Source organism: Odontesthes bonariensis, chromosome 10 (assembly GCF_027942865.1).
Source record: "Odontesthes bonariensis isolate fOdoBon6 chromosome 10, fOdoBon6.hap1, whole genome shotgun sequence".
In the NCBI taxonomy this organism is placed as follows: domain Eukaryota; kingdom Metazoa; phylum Chordata; class Actinopteri; order Atheriniformes; family Atherinopsidae; genus Odontesthes; species Odontesthes bonariensis.
Genome location: NC_134515.1, coordinates 24,731,384 through 24,749,336, shown reverse-complemented (window position 1 = coordinate 24,749,336; position 17,953 = coordinate 24,731,384). Strand labels below are relative to the sequence as shown.

Genomic DNA, 17,953 nt, shown 5'->3' with positions numbered 1-17,953 from the left:
ATAAATCCTAAGCATATGTTTGTCTTCTCAGTGACACGTATATGTAAATATTCTGCTGATAATATCACGAGCCAAGTTTTACGTGTGAAACTCTGCACTCAAAACACAAATCAGCACACTCTTCCACACACACACCTCAGCACATGGATTTTCAAACTCACCTCAGACACTGTTGAGATATGCTCGTCACTCCTTTTAGACTCACAGGTGTGTTCATTAAGGTTGTTTTAAACATCAGGATGTCCTGTCAGCACAAGCTCATTTCCCTTTTTTTTCAGTCGATAGTGCTACTGATCATGCATACCTCGATCAGCTTTTTTTTTTTTTTTTTTTTTTTTGTTACAAGAAAACAGCAGTTGAGACACAGCGATTCACCCCACAAGATTAACCCGTACAGACACAGGTGGCTCAGTTGGCCTGATGGAATCCTTTTGGCCGAAGGGCATGTCTCTCACCTCTTTAGTCTTAACACGACTAATTAAGCCTTTCCTGGGCAGCGAGAGAGATCAAAAAGCATTTACAACACATTAGGAACAGAGTTTTAGTAAGTGCAAACAGAAGGTTGATGAAGTGTCCTTTTTATGTCGCAGGTGTGTGCGCGTTTCTTCCCTGGCGCACACTCAAAGCATTTCAGACATTTTTTGCACCACTTCTTATTTGACCGATTTCCTCACTTGTGCTTAGTAGCCCTCTGATACAGTGAGGAAATTAGACCATTACAAAGCTTCTCACCGACTGAATACCTAAACCTAAGAAAGAGATAAGCAGGCTTCAGTCTCTCTGGTGTTATGAGAACTGGCAGGCCCATTGGATGTGTGGCCCATTGCCCGGAAGGACACCTGCTGCCTCCCTTTCAAACAGACATACATGCATTTGGTTCAGACAGATGTGAGCTTTTATTATTTAGCAAGATTTTAAGTGCTGAACAGCCAATCTAACATAAACAGTTACACTAAAGCAGCAATCTGATCAGTCAATCAATCAGCAAAGTGCCATCTTTCACACATTTGGTCTCTGTCTACTTCGTTGGGCCTTACAGAACAGCCAGATGGTGGAGCTCCAGAGGAATCAGCTGCGTGATGACATCAAGGAGTACAAGTTACGGGAGGCTATTCTGCTGCAGGACTACACCGAGCTGGAAGAGGAGAACATCTCACTACAGAAGCAAGTTTCCGTGCTCAAGCAGAGTCAGGTGAGGGTGGCGCGGTGCTGCAGCTATGCATGTGCCAAGTCTGGACCACGTTAAAACGGTGGGATTATAGTCTCAAAATGAGGAGGCCAGGGGAGGTGAAGAAGGAAAGAGCATCCCTCTTATCATCGTGCTGCCTCTTTAATGAAGCTTGATTAAACTAGTTGCTTGGGGCATCTAACACGAGTACTCTTATCAGCGCAAAATTTTTGATGTACTGCTTTTTTTTTTTTTAGCCCAGAACAAGCTCTAATCCTCCACTCACCAGCTCTAACTTAATTTATTTTATGGGATTTAAATATGATCTTTAAAAGACCCTCGGTTACCATTGATAAAAGCAGCTGGCTTTTTCTTTTTTTCCAGTCGCCTCACACTGCCACATAGTTGTAAAAGTGACATACTCCGCAGCTGTCGTCTGTTATGTGAAAAAATTTCAGCACTTGATGATACACTTGAAAACACTTCCCACACATATTAGGTGCAGCTGAGATTCCAGCAAGGAGGCTTGAGCTGCTCCGTCTCCTGATATCCACTGGTGATTCTGCAACATAGTTACCACAAGCTAAAATAAGCAAAAGATGCAACGGCCTTCTATTACACACCAAGCAAAATGAACTTGAATATTGACTGTAAGGAAATCAAATATCTATGGTTTGTTTTAACATCATCTCAAGCTATCTTATTAATTTTTGATGCTGCTGATTTTCATTGTTATTTCTATGATTTGCTTTGATATTCCAAAATTCACGAGGGCTGTTGCCTCTTTCTGTGTCCAGGTGGAGTTTGAGGGTTTGAAGCATGAGATCCGTCGTCTGGAGGAAGACACTCAGTTCCTTAACAGCCAGTTGGAGGATGCCATCCGCCTAAAAGAGATCGCTGAGCGTCAGCTAAGTGAGGCTCTGGAGACCATCAAGACTGAGCGTGAGCTGAAAGCCTCCCTGAGGAAAGAACTCTCCCACTACATGAACATCGGAGACTCTCTGTACCACAGGTAGATAGCAAACACACAAGCTGCTCTATGGTTTCAGCATACATGTTTAGCAATTCAAAAATGACACAGAAATGATTCCCACATTTTCCTTTCAGTCCTCTTAGCATTTCCCTGGATGGTCTCAAGTTCAGCGACGATGCTGGCACCGAACCTAACAACGACGAGGCTCTCCTTGAGTATGAGAGCGGCTTCGCCAAACTGGCCAATTCCATCACCGACGACAACCGCATCTCCACGCCCACGAAGGAGGAGCTCTTCCGTCCCGCGCCGAGCCTCGTCGACGACCTGCTGAGTGAACTGAACATCTCGGAGATCCAGAAGCTCAAACAGCAGCTGATGCAGGTTTGTGTTGGTTTCCACCAAGAAAACGGTGTTGCTCTGCTAACAGTGAAGTACCTTATATCACTCCGTTTTTATTAGTTTGTAGACTTATTTTATGAAGAAAGGTTAAGTAGCATAACATGATGCAAAACTGCTGGAAAGCAAACAACAAATATCATTCATCGAACCCCTTTTCAGCTGACCTTAACTAACAATGAACATGATATTGAACTGTTGTACTTGATGGAATTAGTGTAACACGGTAATGCTATAAAAGTACCAGCTAAGAGGAGATTTGCATCGGCTGAAGGTGTGTCTCCCAGTGGAGTGTATTGCTGTATCTTGCCCCAGTCTGCTGCAGGGATCTAAATCCCATTACAGCAAAGTTAATCCAGAGAGAGACACACATCCACGCACGCATCCTCATAGCTCCACTGGGCCCTCCGGGCAGCAGGTGGTGGCACCAGAGGACCTGCCATCTGCACGCTCATCACCACATGAGTCCAAGGTCACGTCTGGATGGGCACCATGGCCACCAGAAGGTCCTGGGAACTTGACCGATTATTTATTTTTTTTTTTTCTCCTGCAACGGCAGCTATTCTGCTCCTCTACCAAGCACTGTGATGGAGGAACTAGTGAAGTCTGACATTATCCCCCAATTATCATGACCCAGCAACACGTCAGGGTGCCCTCTGCAGCTTTCTGACAGGTCATTCCACAAATTCCTGACAGTAATGAGTGTTCAAGAGATCAAAGGCTTTTTTTTTTTTTTTACTGATTTAGCTGCTTCTCTCCTGCCATTTTGGCATTGTATTTATCATTTTCTGGATGTCAAATCATTGAACATCACCTTTTTTTTTAAATTCTTTGGCAATCTAACATTGTTAACTGTGGTCATAGACGTTGATGTGCTACAGAAATGCTCGAGTAGCTTTTTTGTCCAACTTGACAAGCCGTGTTAAGCGTGCCACCTCTGTTCTAAATCAACCCTCATGATAGATAGATAGATAGATAGATAGATAGATAGATAGATAGATAGATAGATAGATAGATAGATAGATAGATAGAAAGGTAGATACTTTATTGATCCCGAAGGAAATTCAAGCATCCAGTAGCAGTAACATAACATACATTGAACATACATTAGATTAGAATTAACTTATAACCATAAACTATTTAAAAATATAAAGTGACCGTACAAGTAGCAGAAGTACCATCACGACGCATTGTGCCTGAATAAATCTTGCATGCACATGAGCATTACTGTGACACATAGCTCAGCGCTGATACAAGCACAAGTGTGTGCATGTGGGTAAGATGACCCTTCCAGGGTTTATGCCTCAGTTGAGCTGAGTTGAGTCCAGCAAAATTGTCAAGGTCATCCTAACTGATGCAGAGCTAGTTGGCAACATGCCTTGCATTCTTTGGCAGTGCCTTCTGATAATGTGTAGGGTTGCCACAGGATAGATCAGCCTCTGATTTAATATTATCTGTCTTAATATGAAGTCCATCACCATCTGAGATTACCAAATAAAATTAAAAAAACACCATGACTTGACTTGTGTGTAGTAATTCTCATTATTTGTCTTGTCTCTGTCTCTTCTCAGATGGAACGTGAGAAGGTCAACCTGCTGAGCAATCTGCAGGACTCTCAGAAACAGCTGGAACAGGCAAATGGGGCTCTGTCAGAGCATCAGGAGAAGGTCAACCGACTCACAGAGAACCTCAATGCTATACGCAAGCTCCAAGCCAGCAAGGAGCGCCAGTCGGCCTTAGACAACGAGAAAGAGCGCGACAGCCATGAAGACGGGGACTACTACGAGGTGGACATCAACGGACCTGAAATCCTGGAGTGCAAGTACAAGGTAATTAGCTGCTGGTAGCTGAGAGTGGGCAGCACAAAATGTCTGATTAAACAAGCTTGAAATATTTGCAGGTTCTGGGTTTATTAAAATCGGGTCGTGTTCTTTCTCATCTAGGTGGCTGTGTCTGAGGCAGGAGAGCTGAAGGAGGAACTGAAGACTCTGAAAGCAGAATATCAGTCCTGTCAGTCACGTTACGAGGAGGAGCGCACGCGCCTGGAGAACGACGTCACTAATCTAGGAGAGAAGCTGGCATCTTTGGAGAAGTCCAGTAATGCAGAGAAAAAAGAGAAGGCCAAGCTGGAGAAAGAGCTGCGAAAGGTGAAATGTTGCGCTTGATATTGTCAAACAGATGGAAACCCGATTTGATGATGATAATTTTGCTCTTTGTTGTTGAAGCGTTTCTTAGCGAATCCTTTTTTCTTTGCATGTGTTCGCAGTTAAGCGACGTGGCAGGTGAATCCCAGGGAAGCCTGAGTGTGGCTCAGGACGAGCTGGTGACATTCAGTGAAGAACTGGCCACCCTCTACAACCATGTCTGCATGTGCAACAATGAGACGCCCAACCGTGTCATGCTCGACTTCTACAAAGAGGGTAAGGGTGGTCGGAGCAGCCCGGAGGTCCGCGGCCGGCGGTCTCCCATCCTGCTCACCAAGGGTCTCTTCCCTGAGCCCGGTAGGACCGACCTCAACGAAGGAGCCCCTTCACCAGTCTCCTCCCTGCCGTCTCCTGTGTCTGACCACCGACGCGAGCCCATGAACATCTACAATCTGGTGGCTATCATCAGAGACCAGATCAAACACCTGCAGCTGGCTGTGGACCGCACCACGGAGCTGTCACGCCAGAGGGTGGCCTCTCTGGAGCTTGGCACTGTGGCAGACAAGGACAAAGAAGCCTGCATGCAGGAGATCCTCAAACTGAAGTCCCTGCTCAGCACCAAGCGTGAACAGATTGCCACTCTGCGCACTGTCCTCAAGGCCAACAAGCAGGTGGGTTGACTTGTTTTGTCTCTTACAGTTTGTGTCCATTCGGCTAGTTTGATAACGCAATCAAAAGTCCTTGAGAGACAGAAACAGAGAACGAGGGAGCTATTTCAGGTCTACTCAGCTGCTGCAGACTAGATCTATAACAAACACTATAGGCGAGCCATATGGCGTCAGCTGCCTTGAGTTTCTGTGTGGTTCAGCACAAAGAACTGTGACCATAAGGCAGGGTATGTATACAGTTGCTCTGGCAGCCCTTTAAACTATGTGTGTGGCTTCTCGGTGACCGTTGGAACGCACGAAGAACACCTTATAAAACAGCTATGGTTTTAACATCAGCATCTGGCAGCCAACACAGTTCTCTGGGCTACCTTAAAGACTCCCACATGATGGAAAAAGTAGGTCATGTGGTCCACACTAGCAGAGATGGACTTCTTGCGACAGGAAAAAAAATACCCCAGACGTCTCCCAGCTGCTCTGAGCCTTTTGTTCTCCTCTTCCTCTCACAGACAGCTGAAGTCGCTCTGGCCAATCTGAAGAGCAAGTACGAGAATGAGAAGGCCATGGTGACAGAGACCATGATGAAGCTGAGGAACGAGCTCAAAGCTCTGAAAGAAGACGCCGCCACCTTTTCCTCTCTCCGAGCTATGTTTGCCACACGGTAAGAAGCGTGCCCCCACATGCACACTCAAAGCAGGTATTTACACCCTGACATTCGGGGCTCGCAACAGATCCACGAGCATGACACAAGCTTAGAGTTTGCATATGTAGAAGACGTCGCCACTCAAGCGGTCCGTTTTCTTTACCCTCAAGGATTGGCGAATTTTTAGTCACTGTCTGTCGTGCTACTTTAGATTAATATCGCTGTAGATTAATATGCTGTGGTAAAACAGCAGATTGGTGTTTATTAATAATACTGCTGTTGCAGGCAAAGACCTGGACACTATAACCAGGTAGCTAAAGACGGGATTATTGTCATAATGTAATCCATGCTTGCCATATGTTGGGCCTTTATGGTATTGTTGTAACACAAACTGTCTAGTTTGCTTCATTAGTGAAAAGAAAGAAATGCTTGTGCTACAGAAACTGACTGCAGAGCACACAAGGAATCCCTTCTGGGTGTCGCTTAAATATGTAATTTAAGCATTGTTTTTCACCAGTGACTCACTAATCTCCTCTGATTCCCAAAAGAAGCAGGTCAAAGGTTTTGCCCGTAATCCCACCTCATCTTGGCCCGGATTATGCTTTCAACACACAGTAGACGAAGTGCTCACCCTCTGCTTGTTTGTTTATTTTGCGTTTGCATGCACGAGCAGGCATATACTAGGTTTAAGAATGTAGCTAAGTGTCTGGGGTGCACGGGGAGTTGATGGCGCATTTAGATGGAGGCTTTACTGATTCCTTACTTGAGGATAACTTTTCTGTAAGTGCTAGTTGGGGCACAGATGGCAGTGCTGGGATCCTGAGTTGATCTTCCCGTCTGCGTTTGGTGCTCTATTGAAATGGACAGCATTGTTCAAGTTTTGCATCAAGGGGGAAAGAGAATGAGTAGAATGGTCGGAGATGATATTGTGCGAGGAAGATTGCATACAGGAAGTGCCTGAACAGGATTTGATTACCTTCCTGTTGACTCGTTGAAGTCTACTCCACATACCTGCGGTGTCTAATCAGTTAGTTACAGGAAAATAAGTCCTCTGTCTACAAATATAAGTATATGTGAGATGTCATGGGTTTAGGGTGTACTGCAGAGCCAGATGGCGTCAGAATCCGCAACAAAAGGCAAACAGGGCGAATTTGGAACCGAGTCTCACCTACTAGTGGCATTACTCTGGATGAGACTGTGAGTAGTTCAACGTTTCATTCTTACAGCAATGCAGCAAGAGCATGAGATCATATTTGTTTCTTTCAGCCTCTTTTTTTTGAAGAGGCTTAAAAAGCTTTAACACAATAAAGCTTTCTTTATAGCACTAGCATCAAAACACGTGTTTTCTTCCATGTATCCAAAACACTTTCAACGATGACACCATCCCCTAACCTCGGACCCCAGTTCTTCCCCACTATTGTAGAGTTACATTCAGTCTGTTTATGGGATTCATGCATTGGTATGTAAATTTTGTCCTATACCGCACGGAGTTGGGTCAGGGAACTCTTTGAGAGGCTGGGGGACCTGCCTGAGTGAGGTTTCCCACACTCCCCCTTCTTGTACCCCCCGTCCCCCTTCCGTCCTTCCTCACCACCAAACACCCGGTTCTCCAGTCGTCTGGAGAAGAATGAGAGGAAGGAGCAGGCTTTCTGTTAAACCCTACTACACCAGCCCAGTTTCCCATGGTAATCACCTCCCATAGTCTGTAAAGTTGGATTTCTGAGAGGATATCCAAATGATATCCGAGAAGTGGAGTGAAATGCAAAGAGCGTTTATGTCTTTTGTAAGCTTTTGTGTGATTTTGCGCTACAATCTGTGCCCCACTTGAATGTAGTTACTTGAAATAAGATTGTATAAATAATTGGACACTTGAGAATACCGAGAAAGAGACACAGGACTGCATATTTTTTTGGTGTGTATGCGCTCCCCTCTGTCTTTCTGTGTGTCTGCGCCTCTACAGCTGCAGTCTCTGGTGTCATGTGAACAGTAAGCTCTGCCTCTCACATTCCTAAGACATGCCTCGGCAAGCTCTCACCTCTTGCTCCGACCTATTAGCAGTCAAAATCTTAGTCACATGTTCTCGAATGTCTGAAGCTACATTGTTGTCTGTCGTACTCCCTTTCCATCATCCATTTTCCTTCTTCTCTTCCCTCCTCCTCCTCTCAGCTCTCTGCCTGTAGACCCCACCGCGACAAATCAAGCTTCAGACAAGACCATACCTGAAGAGGTTTTGTGTGCGTGCTGTGGGAAAATGATCTACTATTAGTGATCTCCATATGATTGTTTTAACGGCTACCCCGACTAAATGCCTCCAGCTACAGCAAATCTTCACTAAGATTGCAGATAACGTGCTTGTTTTTAAGAGTCGTGAACGTAGCAACTATTCATGCTCAACAGACCGGCAGCCTCCTCCTGGTTTCCTTCATCCATTGTGCTGCAACACCCAATCAGCAGGCCTTTAAAAGTCTCCTATTGTATCCCCACCCAAATCGAAAGAATAGACCCTCCTTTTTTTCCCGGGAAAATCGCACGGCCTCCCACCTCCATACAAGACTGACTGAACAACACCAACACCCCACACCCCCCAGAGTCGTCCCCCGGTCTCATACAGGGCTTAATGAAGTAGCACTGATCCCCTTTGTCTGGGTGTGTGTCCCACAGGGAATCAAGCTGCATACACAAGAAGGCAGGGCATGGTTTATGTTTGTATGGTGGTCTGGCAAGGGCAAGAGTTCACATGGCCCACGACCACGTGCAGCACCGCATACAACAAAAACAACAAAAACATCTGCAGCTGTTGATGCTTTTAGGCTCTGCCTGTGGCCAGTTCAATTTTCTCTTTGAAGATTCATTTTTTATTTCTTGTTTGCCATTATCCTGTCTGGAAGGGAGACTCACTTAAATAGGAAACTTGACTGAAATTGTCAATTTTAAATTAAGTATTTAAAACAAACCGGAATAAGGTCAAACAATGTCATCCTACCAAGATCCCAACTGGGAAAACGACAGATACACTTGCAGGCAATACAAAACAAAAAGCTGAGTGACGCGAGTAAAAATTTCTGCCATCTTTTCTTTTTTTACAAGGCTAATACAGTTTGTGGAATATAACCAAAGAAAGGGCGTTCCCTAATAAAATAAACGCTTAAATACCAGATAAATAAAGGGTAGTAGGGTGAGGCTGCCTACCAGGTAAATTACATTTAAATGGTTTTGTTCAGTTGGAGGGCAAGTTTGTCATAATGAATCCCTCCCTTCACAGAGGTGTGTCAGTCATTGCCAAAGATTCGCTCACATACACAGAAAGTATGGATGAGCAAGATCGGGCGAGGAAAAGTGGCTGATGCAGGCGGATTAATTGAAGTGGCAGCAAGGACGTGACGGGGCTTCAAAGATAAGACTCAGGAAAGAGGATGAAAATGAAATAGGAGCTCTACAACAGCAGATGGAGAGTGGAGATAGGAAACCCCCACTTTAAATCCCGTCGGTTGACCCAGTTTTTTTTTTTTTTATACCTGTCCAGTTTGAAATGCATGCACATGCGCAAGGACACTGAGCGCAGGTGATAATGCCGCAGTGCAGCCCCCAGTGGTAGCGAACAGTATAGACCTCATATCTTGTGCTATTTGGCACCCAGATGGGAGATGGAAAGGTGGATTAAGGTGATACTCTGACTTCAGAACTGGAGATCAGGTGTGAATAGGTCCCTGGAGCAATTTTACACATTCCTCTCTTCCCCATATTCATTTTCCTCCTGTTTTACTGGCCTACTCAGCCTGTTCCTCAGGTGATGCAGAAAAGATGACTCTGGGGTCAATGCTGTCATCGTGTGTGCATGTGATCTAGTGTTTCACTCCAGACACACTGATACTACTGCCAGCTGCGTTCAGGTGTCCCACCTGCTCATAAGTGCTGATTATGCCCTGTAGCAGCAGCCTTAGGTCCAAAACGTCAGGCATTAGTATTCAAATTGCAAAGTGGTTGCAGATGTGTACAGAATTTGCTGCTGTCACTAAAAACTGATTGGTGGAAACATGTCAGTGGAACTTGGTGGAAGGGACTGCTGAAGTCTGAAGTTAATATTGCAGCAGCTCTGCAGGTTTTCAGGCCTGTGCTTCATGACTCAATGACTCCATCTAGTGGTGGCAAAAGTAACCGCAGGCAAGGGAATCTGCATTAATTGTTGTTTCAGTCTTTCACTCATTGTTGGTGTCAGTAGCAGTTGAGAGGTTATGGGGTGTAATGCTAAACACTAGTTTAGGGAAGTTCAAGGAGAACAAATGCATACCCAATTAAGTAACCAATTTTCTCTGCCTGTGTGTCTCTTGCAGTTGCGATGAATATGTTACCCAGCTGGAGGAGATGCAGAGGCAGCTGGCTGCAGCAGAAGATGAAAAGAAGACCCTTAACTCTCTGCTGCGCATGGCTATCCAGCAGAAGCTGGCCCTGACACAGCGTCTGGAAGATCTGGAGTTCGATCACGAGCAGATCCGCCGGGGAGGCACCGGAGGCCGTGCCAAGACACGAAGCAAGGCCGCCAGCACCGTCGCCAACAACCCCCACGTAAGTCAGAGTCTCACCTGCTCTGGCTCCGGCCGACCAGAGCACAACAACGCTGTGCCCAATGGCATCCTGGGAGGCCCCGTCGTCTTCTGCAGCGAGAAGTACAAGATCTACTGCGATTGAGAGGCGGCTTAAACGTCAGCATGGACTGCTGTGTACAGAGGGGAGGGGGGCCGAACCCTCCCTGCCTTAGTGTTAAAGAGCCCCACTCACTCGCTTAGCTCTCTGGCCAGCCTGCGCTCCTCTAGGGATTGCTGTGTTACTAACCAGCTGCTCGTGTGTGCTAGTGTAAACGCTTAGGGGAATGCAGATGTATGTACAGTGTGCACTAGACGTTTGGACTGTAGTAGACATATCTGGCATGTGGTTTAAAGGGCCCTGGTTTTATTGGGGGGGTTTGTGGATATTATGGAGTGTCTATTCTTTCCGTTGTCACAGTGCTGTACATATGATGTGAAAGGTGGCAGCTTCTGTGCTTGTGGGTTGCTTGCCTGGTAACAGAAATGCATTGTGGGGGGTGGAGGCTTGTAAAGATGATGTCTCTCTGATAGTCTCATGACTTAATATGACATCCTCTGTTCTTTGGCTTGTCTGTCGGCATTGGTGCTCCTTTAAAAAGAAAAAAGCCCCCGCCTCTCCCCTTCCTTTCCGTCCTGGTTCAGGACCGACCGGTGCCCAGCAGCACGCTTCTTAATCAAGTGACTCTTTAATGTTTACAGCAAGAAAAATGAACTAAAATATGCAAGCTCCCTCTGCTTTTATGGCTAGGGGAGCATAGTACAATTCTAAGTATAAATTCAAAACTCAGAGAGGGGTTTGTGGTTTTCTAAAGGAATTGCTGGGGCAGAAAAGGAGCACCTGTGACCACAGGTGTTTATTTCAGGATCATTTTAAAGCTGTGATGCTAGCACACCAATACAATACGGTCAGTAGAATCGCATGGCTTTGCAGCTGAAAATGCTTATGAGCTTTTTAACTGTTTTTCTGTAGTCGGGTGTGTGGTATGAGATAAACTCATGTTCTACAGGGCTCTACATTGTAAAAACAAGAGTTAATTAATTGGTGAATGGTGACATGCAGGAGGGCTTCAATCTGTGTTCCATGTGACCCACTACGTTGCGATGGATTCGTTCAGAGCCATATTACAAGAGAAAGTTTGACAAATCTGTCTCCACATCTAAATTAAGTGCACTTCGGGCATAGGTGCCTCAGGTTCCTACTTCAGTTTAAATGGATAAAATGATTGCTGTGAACAGAGATACAATATAGTTTTGTTCAAATGATTATTTTCTAAATACTGAGCAAATCATGGAAGAGCACAAATCAAAAAGGGCCTCACTTCTGGAAACTGAAATTGCAAACGAAACCAACCGTCCACTCGGCAAAAGTGCCTGTCGATTCAAACGCTTGATATTTTTCTCTATCTGTTGATGTAAAGCCCTGTCCTTGTGTGTCAGCCTGAGCGAAGACCTTGTTTTTCCTTCTCTCTCCCCCCTCCATCTATTACAAAAATAATTCCATGAGGTTACGTGGCTGAAAAAGCCCTTTCCTTACGTTTCTAATCTTGTCTTCTTGCTTGGTCTCTATAGACCTTCTCTCTTGTAGATTGTCAGCAGCTTGCTCCCGCAGCATCGCCACTCACCCTTTAACTAGGATGAGGAGTTGTGGGGGAAAATTGCCCTCTGAATATTTTTGTCAGGTAACGTCCTCGCATACGCTGTGTTGCCAGTTTCTGCCTGTGTGTGTGTAACTCAGTGTTGAAGTGAAGGGCCCTCGGGTGTGTATTATGTTTTTAACCGTTGCTGATGGAGGGCTTTTCACCCCCCTTCCCTATTTTTTTTAAATGTTTTTTTTTATATTGTTTGGCGTGTGAGGACAAAACTATGTACTGTTTTTAGTATTGACAATAGCTTTAAATCCTTGCAAGCTAGTATTCAGCATATATAAAAAATATAAGTGGGGCTTGTGTTTAATAAATCCATGTACTGCTTGTGGATCATAGACACATAAGCTTCGTGATGCTAAAAGCAGGGTTGATGTGAGGAAATCCTGCAAGATTTCTAAAATTTAGCATTTTCTACTACTACAAAGCTGTATTTAAACTCTATATTCTTAATACGAATATGTTCAGGTTACGATCTTGCAGGATCCTACTACAGTATTCCTTTCTCTCAAAATGGAGGGACCTTTTTATTAAAAGTGTCAGCGGTCAACCCTGCTTGAATGTGCATCCATAGCACACAGCATGGAGACAAAGCTATCGTACACATTGGAGAAAAAGAGCAAAACGGCCTCCTTGGAGGTTAGTCACGCTTACGTTTGAGATTCACTTCGCATACGAAGGCGATGCATTCAGTTTTATATCAGTTTGCGCTGACAAAGAAAAAGGTTTGGGGAGTAGAGGAGGGAGACTTACTCATGTTGTAAACCAGCTCCCGACCGAGGAGATAAGAAAGCCAGACATGCCGGTGAAGAAAGCCAAATGTCTGGCTGAGAGCTCACTCTGATACTGTGATGATAAATGAGTCCAGGATTTTCCCGAAGGAGAAACTCCTGTTGATATTTGGAGGAAAAAGAAAAAATCTGACAAGTAGATGCTCAATCGACCAGATGACATTGATTCAACTTATATGAGCACCTAACCCTTTCCTTTGTATATGCTTTGTGGATTCACTGCGGAGTAGATAGATCTCAGGATGTGATTGTGACTAGAATCCCCACTCCCTAGATCTAGGTTATCAATGTCTGGCTTATCCGGTGTCGTTACAATATGCCACCTATAAAACTCCTCCTACCTCTTCCTGCAGGCTCCTCCCTCGTCACCTCTAAGTTTAACTTCACACGATGCATCTTGTTTCTGATTTATTGTACGCCTGCATGTCAGAGCATAACTCATTTTTCATTAACTCGCATGGCATATGAGAAAGACCCATCTCCTTTGACATGGGCGGTGAGATGCGGCTTCTGCATAGTCCTCCGAATAAAAGGTCATGGTACTTGTGAGTCTGCGGCTTCCTAACTGCACCTGCCGGTGTGATGTTTGCTTTCACAGCAGCTCCTCGTGAAACCCCCGCGAGGCAACTTTTGGTTGGCTTGGAGTACCTAACATCGCCCTCTGCTGCTTTGACTAACCCCAGCCGCCATCTCCTCCATCTGCGTGGCCTCAGCTGCTAACCTTGTTAACAGTCGCTCTCAAGTGACCAAAATGCTACTGATGCTGATCATCTGTTTGTTTCTCCATTTTGCAGTAATTTACAGTAATTCTGCGCGGACGACGAAGTGCCAACGCAAGGTCCTCTCTCGCGGCTGATTGAGTTTGGCGAAAAAGAGTTAGCGCCGTAGGCTATTTGGACACGAATAAAGACGAAATTTAAGAAAATAAACTGCTGCATCAGCAAAAATATAAGCGAAAATGCTGAACGGCAACAGATTATTTCAGCCAGAAGACTAAAATGTGGCACATATTAGATTGACACCTCATAGATATGCATCGCTGCTGGAAGCACATTTCTCACAAGTCCAATGAACTTGAAATTCTGAACTAAGATTGTGATTAGCTAATCGAACCCTCCAATGAGAAGCCAGGGGATATGTGGTCGTTTCTCAGTTTGAAATCAACAAGGTGTTTTGTTTGGTCTCATCTCTTTTTTTTTTTTGTTTGTTTGTTTTTTTCTTAATTTGTGCACTTTCATGATATAGGAATATGATAAACTATTATTAACCTTATAGGAAAGCATGGTAGTAATATGATTTGTGAGTTATCCACAGTAGGTTACAGGATTATACAATGTACTCGTGAATTATCTGAATTTCAGTAACAGATGCTATTTACTCGAGTAAATGCTCCACAAACCTCTGTCCACAAGACTTTATCCATCTAATAATCATTTTTAACTCATTTTTGCTACATGCTACATGTCATGCTGTTGGTTTTCTTTTGTGTTTGTTCTACTGCCATGTTCTATACAAAAATCCAGGGTGATCAAATTCTGGGGTTTTTTTCATGTATTTATTATTCCTAGGAATAGTTCAAAATGACGCAATGAAACTTGACAACGCTCTGACTCAAATAGGTAAGTTGTGTTATGGGAAAAATTGGAGGGATGCGATATGCTTTTCCTAGCATCTTACCGAGGGCGTTCCATTGAAACGCGATCACTGGCCTTCAGAATTCTCTGCAAGGGCGACAATTAAATTCCAAATTGGAATTGCTTCATTCTCTCTTCGTTTATCGTGCCAAATCTTGGTACACCGTTTAGGTCGAAAAGAATCAAGACTCGGACAGAAGACAAGCCGTCACTGAGGAAAGTGTCGCTGGGGCTACTTTTGTTTTTTGGTTTGTTCTAGTTCTTCATTTCTGACCAGTAGTGCCTTTCATTGTTTGAAGGGAGAATCTTAGATTAGTATTTTATTTGTCTTTTTTTTTATAGGCAAGGACTTTGGGTTTGAATTAACTGTGAGCAGCAATAAGCGCAAAAGGGGATTCCTCCCCCCCCCCCCCTTTCTGCACGAGTGAGACGATAGTTTTGAAATCAGCTCAGTAACACTGAAATTGTATTGAATTGTGCAGGTCAGTGATCCGATCAAGAAATTCAGGGGTGAAATGGTTGTGTTTTTTTTTCTGTTTGTTTTTTTTTTTAAACTTTGGGAACCAAAATAATTCCTTTGGCCTCCTGTTATTGAACAAAAAAGCTCCACACATCTGTAATGTGTTGGGGTAGACCAGTGTACTATTGGAAACATCAACGTATCTCTAGCTTTGTTTGGTAAAGGTATATGTGACATCAATAGTATCGTTGAAAACAAAATGTGCAGGGAGCGCATTTTACCTTTTCTTTTTTTGTCCAGTTTGTTTGTTTTGTTTATGTTTTTTTATATATATATTATTCTTGAATCTTTTTTTACATCATCTTTAAACATCGTCGTTTTCAGGAAACAGAAAACAAAATTTCTGCATCAACAAGCTTGAATCGTGCCATTATAGCCAATTGCTTGTTTGTTGAGGCGTTAAAGTTACCAATATGGAAGAGAAGATGAAAAACAAAAGTGCAATTGAGGAAGTGTTTTTACATTTTAAAGGTTTTCTGTTTGCTGGAAGCTATAGCATTGTGATGATAAATTTAGCCGTGCAAACTATTGTCACATTGTGTTTCAGTATTGATCCATAATAAGAGTTTGATATCTTTATATGAAATAACGACTTCACCTGTATGTTTGGTATTTATTTGACTCGTCATGCAGTACTGTATTCTTATCAATAATGTGCATTATGATTAGTGGCATATTGATTACAGCTAAATGTCATATGCATGTTTCTCAGTCATGGGACCTTTACACAGAACTGAAAACAAACAGGCAAACTTTTATCGGGTGTTTGGAAAAAATTGAGAAGGAAAAAAAAATGGTAAAAGAGAAGCATTTGGAGTCTGATGTATTACTGCTGAACTAATCCTACGAAAGTGTTTTGTTTGTTTTCTAGCCGAGAGGGTATATGGCTGTGTAAGGGTAGTCATACTGGCTAAAATCAATAAATGTGACATAAGTTCCAAAGTGTTTTGGTGTCGTTATTATTTATAGCTCGTGCACAGCAGGAGCAGATAAAGGGTTAATAGGGGAGTGCATGCTCCGCAGCACTGGTGTGTCCTCAGAGTATTCCCAGCTGGAAGCCTGGGGAAGGGGAACTTCCCAGCTGTCTCCAGGACATGATTACATTTCACACAATGCACAAAAAGTCCTCCACCCCCATTCCCAACCCTTGTCCCTCTGTCTGTTCTCTGCTGTCTCACTTAAATCTTGCTCCTCCCCCTCCCTCCCTCCTCTGCCTCTCTCCATTTCCCTTCTTCCCCCTTCCTTCAGGATATACACCCACACACTGATCGGACTCGGTTTCTCTTTGACCTTTGGTACTCCCAGAATTTCCTGTCCAGCCTCTGGGGACCAGCTCTCCGACCAATTAATGCTGCAGTGATTTACAAGGGTGGAGAAATGATTTGGGGCTATTTCAACTGCAGATTTTTTTTTATTTTTTTTTTTTTTAAATCCTACGAGCTTGAAAAAGCAGAGTGGGATTTGTTTTTCTTGGTTCTTTTAAACGTTTTACCTCTCATCTGGAAGGCCTGTTCAATTCTGGAAAAGAAAAACGAGAAAAAGCTGTCCAGTTGCCCTGAGATTACAAAGGCCCGGATGACTGAGAGTCTACACCAACAACGGATTCAAAAGAAATGCCCAAATTTGGAATGTTTTTCGTAGCACATGTGCAGAAGATTGAATATTTCTTATTAACTTTAAAATTTCTAGCTGAATTCTTGTGTTTCCATTTAAATTTGCAGGTCCAAATATAATTGCCCTCTACAATGAAAGCTGAAAAGCACAAAGAAAGGAGACGTCGAGCAGACTGTTACACCATTAGAACGTGCTGATTCCATCCTCCTCTCTGATGTAGCCTTATCCGTCTTATCAGACTGAACTAAATATCCATTTATGTAGCTTTGATCAAGTACTCATCAGAAGTAGCAAGAGCGGAAGGCTACCCCCACTTATTCTTTATTTTCTATCAATTGTTATTAATTGCTCCTCCTAGAGCTGGTAGCTACAACATATAGAAACCCTTGTCCTATTAGAGTTTTCATTATTATCATGTAAACATTTTCGTATGTCATGCCTTTGTGACAGCTGATTTTTGCCACTTTAATTAAAAGCTGATAGTTAAATTTTTTGTCTTCTGTCAAGTCCAGCCTGTTGCTCACAGGAGAATTATTACAAGCAGCTGGTCCTTGTGTATATTTTCATAGATCAGAGTGCTTGAATCGCAGAATGCATCTCTTAAATAGATCATAGCCCAGAGGCTTAATATGATTTTTGTCTTTGCTCATGAATTACAGAACCCATGAGTGGGATGGATTATATATGTGTATATACATCTAACTACCCAAATAAATAAAGAGCAGATAAAGATACTCATCTTTTTATAAGTAAGTGAAGCTCATCCTGAAACTTTGGCAACAAAGCCAGCATTTAGAATACCAGCTCTGACTAATTAGACCAGAAAATGGAGGAAAAAAAAGGGGGGAACTACATGGACAAATTGGTAATATACGAATAAAAAAGACAGCTAATGGGGGAGCAGAAGTTGAAGGAACTATTTTTTTTAAAGTTTACCAAAATAAAAAAAAGTGAAAAGCTTAACACACTTTCCATGATTTATGTCAATTCAGCTTGAAGTCTGGAGACTTCTCTCCTTACAATGTGTAATCTTCATGGCTGCTAATCTGCTGGGGATGTCAGAGATTAACCCTGAAATCAGCTGAGTGAGGAATCCATCATATCACCTCCACACACTGCTGCGATTTAGCACATTTAAACCAATTGCTACCACTTATCATGTGCCAGGCTGACTGACTT

General features: G+C 43.5%; 1 protein-coding gene across 4 annotated transcripts in view; it reads left to right on the top strand.

Moving 5' to 3' along the window:
• The window catches only part of LOC142389770 (protein bicaudal D homolog 2-like), a 40,275-nt gene extending 24,173 nt beyond the window's left edge, over window positions 1-16,102 (top strand). Inside the window, exons 3-12 of one of the 4 annotated variants that reach the window (XR_012770414.1) lie at window positions 1,040-1,192; window positions 1,966-2,180; window positions 2,276-2,522; window positions 4,109-4,366; window positions 4,481-4,684; window positions 4,804-5,352; window positions 5,856-6,007; window positions 10,321-10,552; window positions 12,142-12,251; window positions 13,801-16,102. Coding sequence is in view for 3 of the 4 variants with exons in the window: in XM_075474845.1 (XP_075330960.1) it covers window positions 1,040-1,192; window positions 1,966-2,180; window positions 2,276-2,522; window positions 4,109-4,366; window positions 4,481-4,684; window positions 4,804-5,352; window positions 5,856-6,007; window positions 10,321-10,675 (2,133 nt within the window). In the remaining variant the exon portion in view is untranslated. Of the gene's footprint in view, window positions 1-1,039; window positions 1,193-1,965; window positions 2,181-2,275; window positions 2,523-4,108; window positions 4,367-4,480; window positions 4,685-4,803; window positions 5,353-5,855; window positions 6,008-10,320 lie in introns of all 4 variants that reach the window. The other 3 variants (XM_075474847.1, XM_075474846.1, XM_075474845.1) reach the window with 3 other exon arrangements.
• Window positions 16,103-17,953: the final 1,851 nt, after the last annotated feature.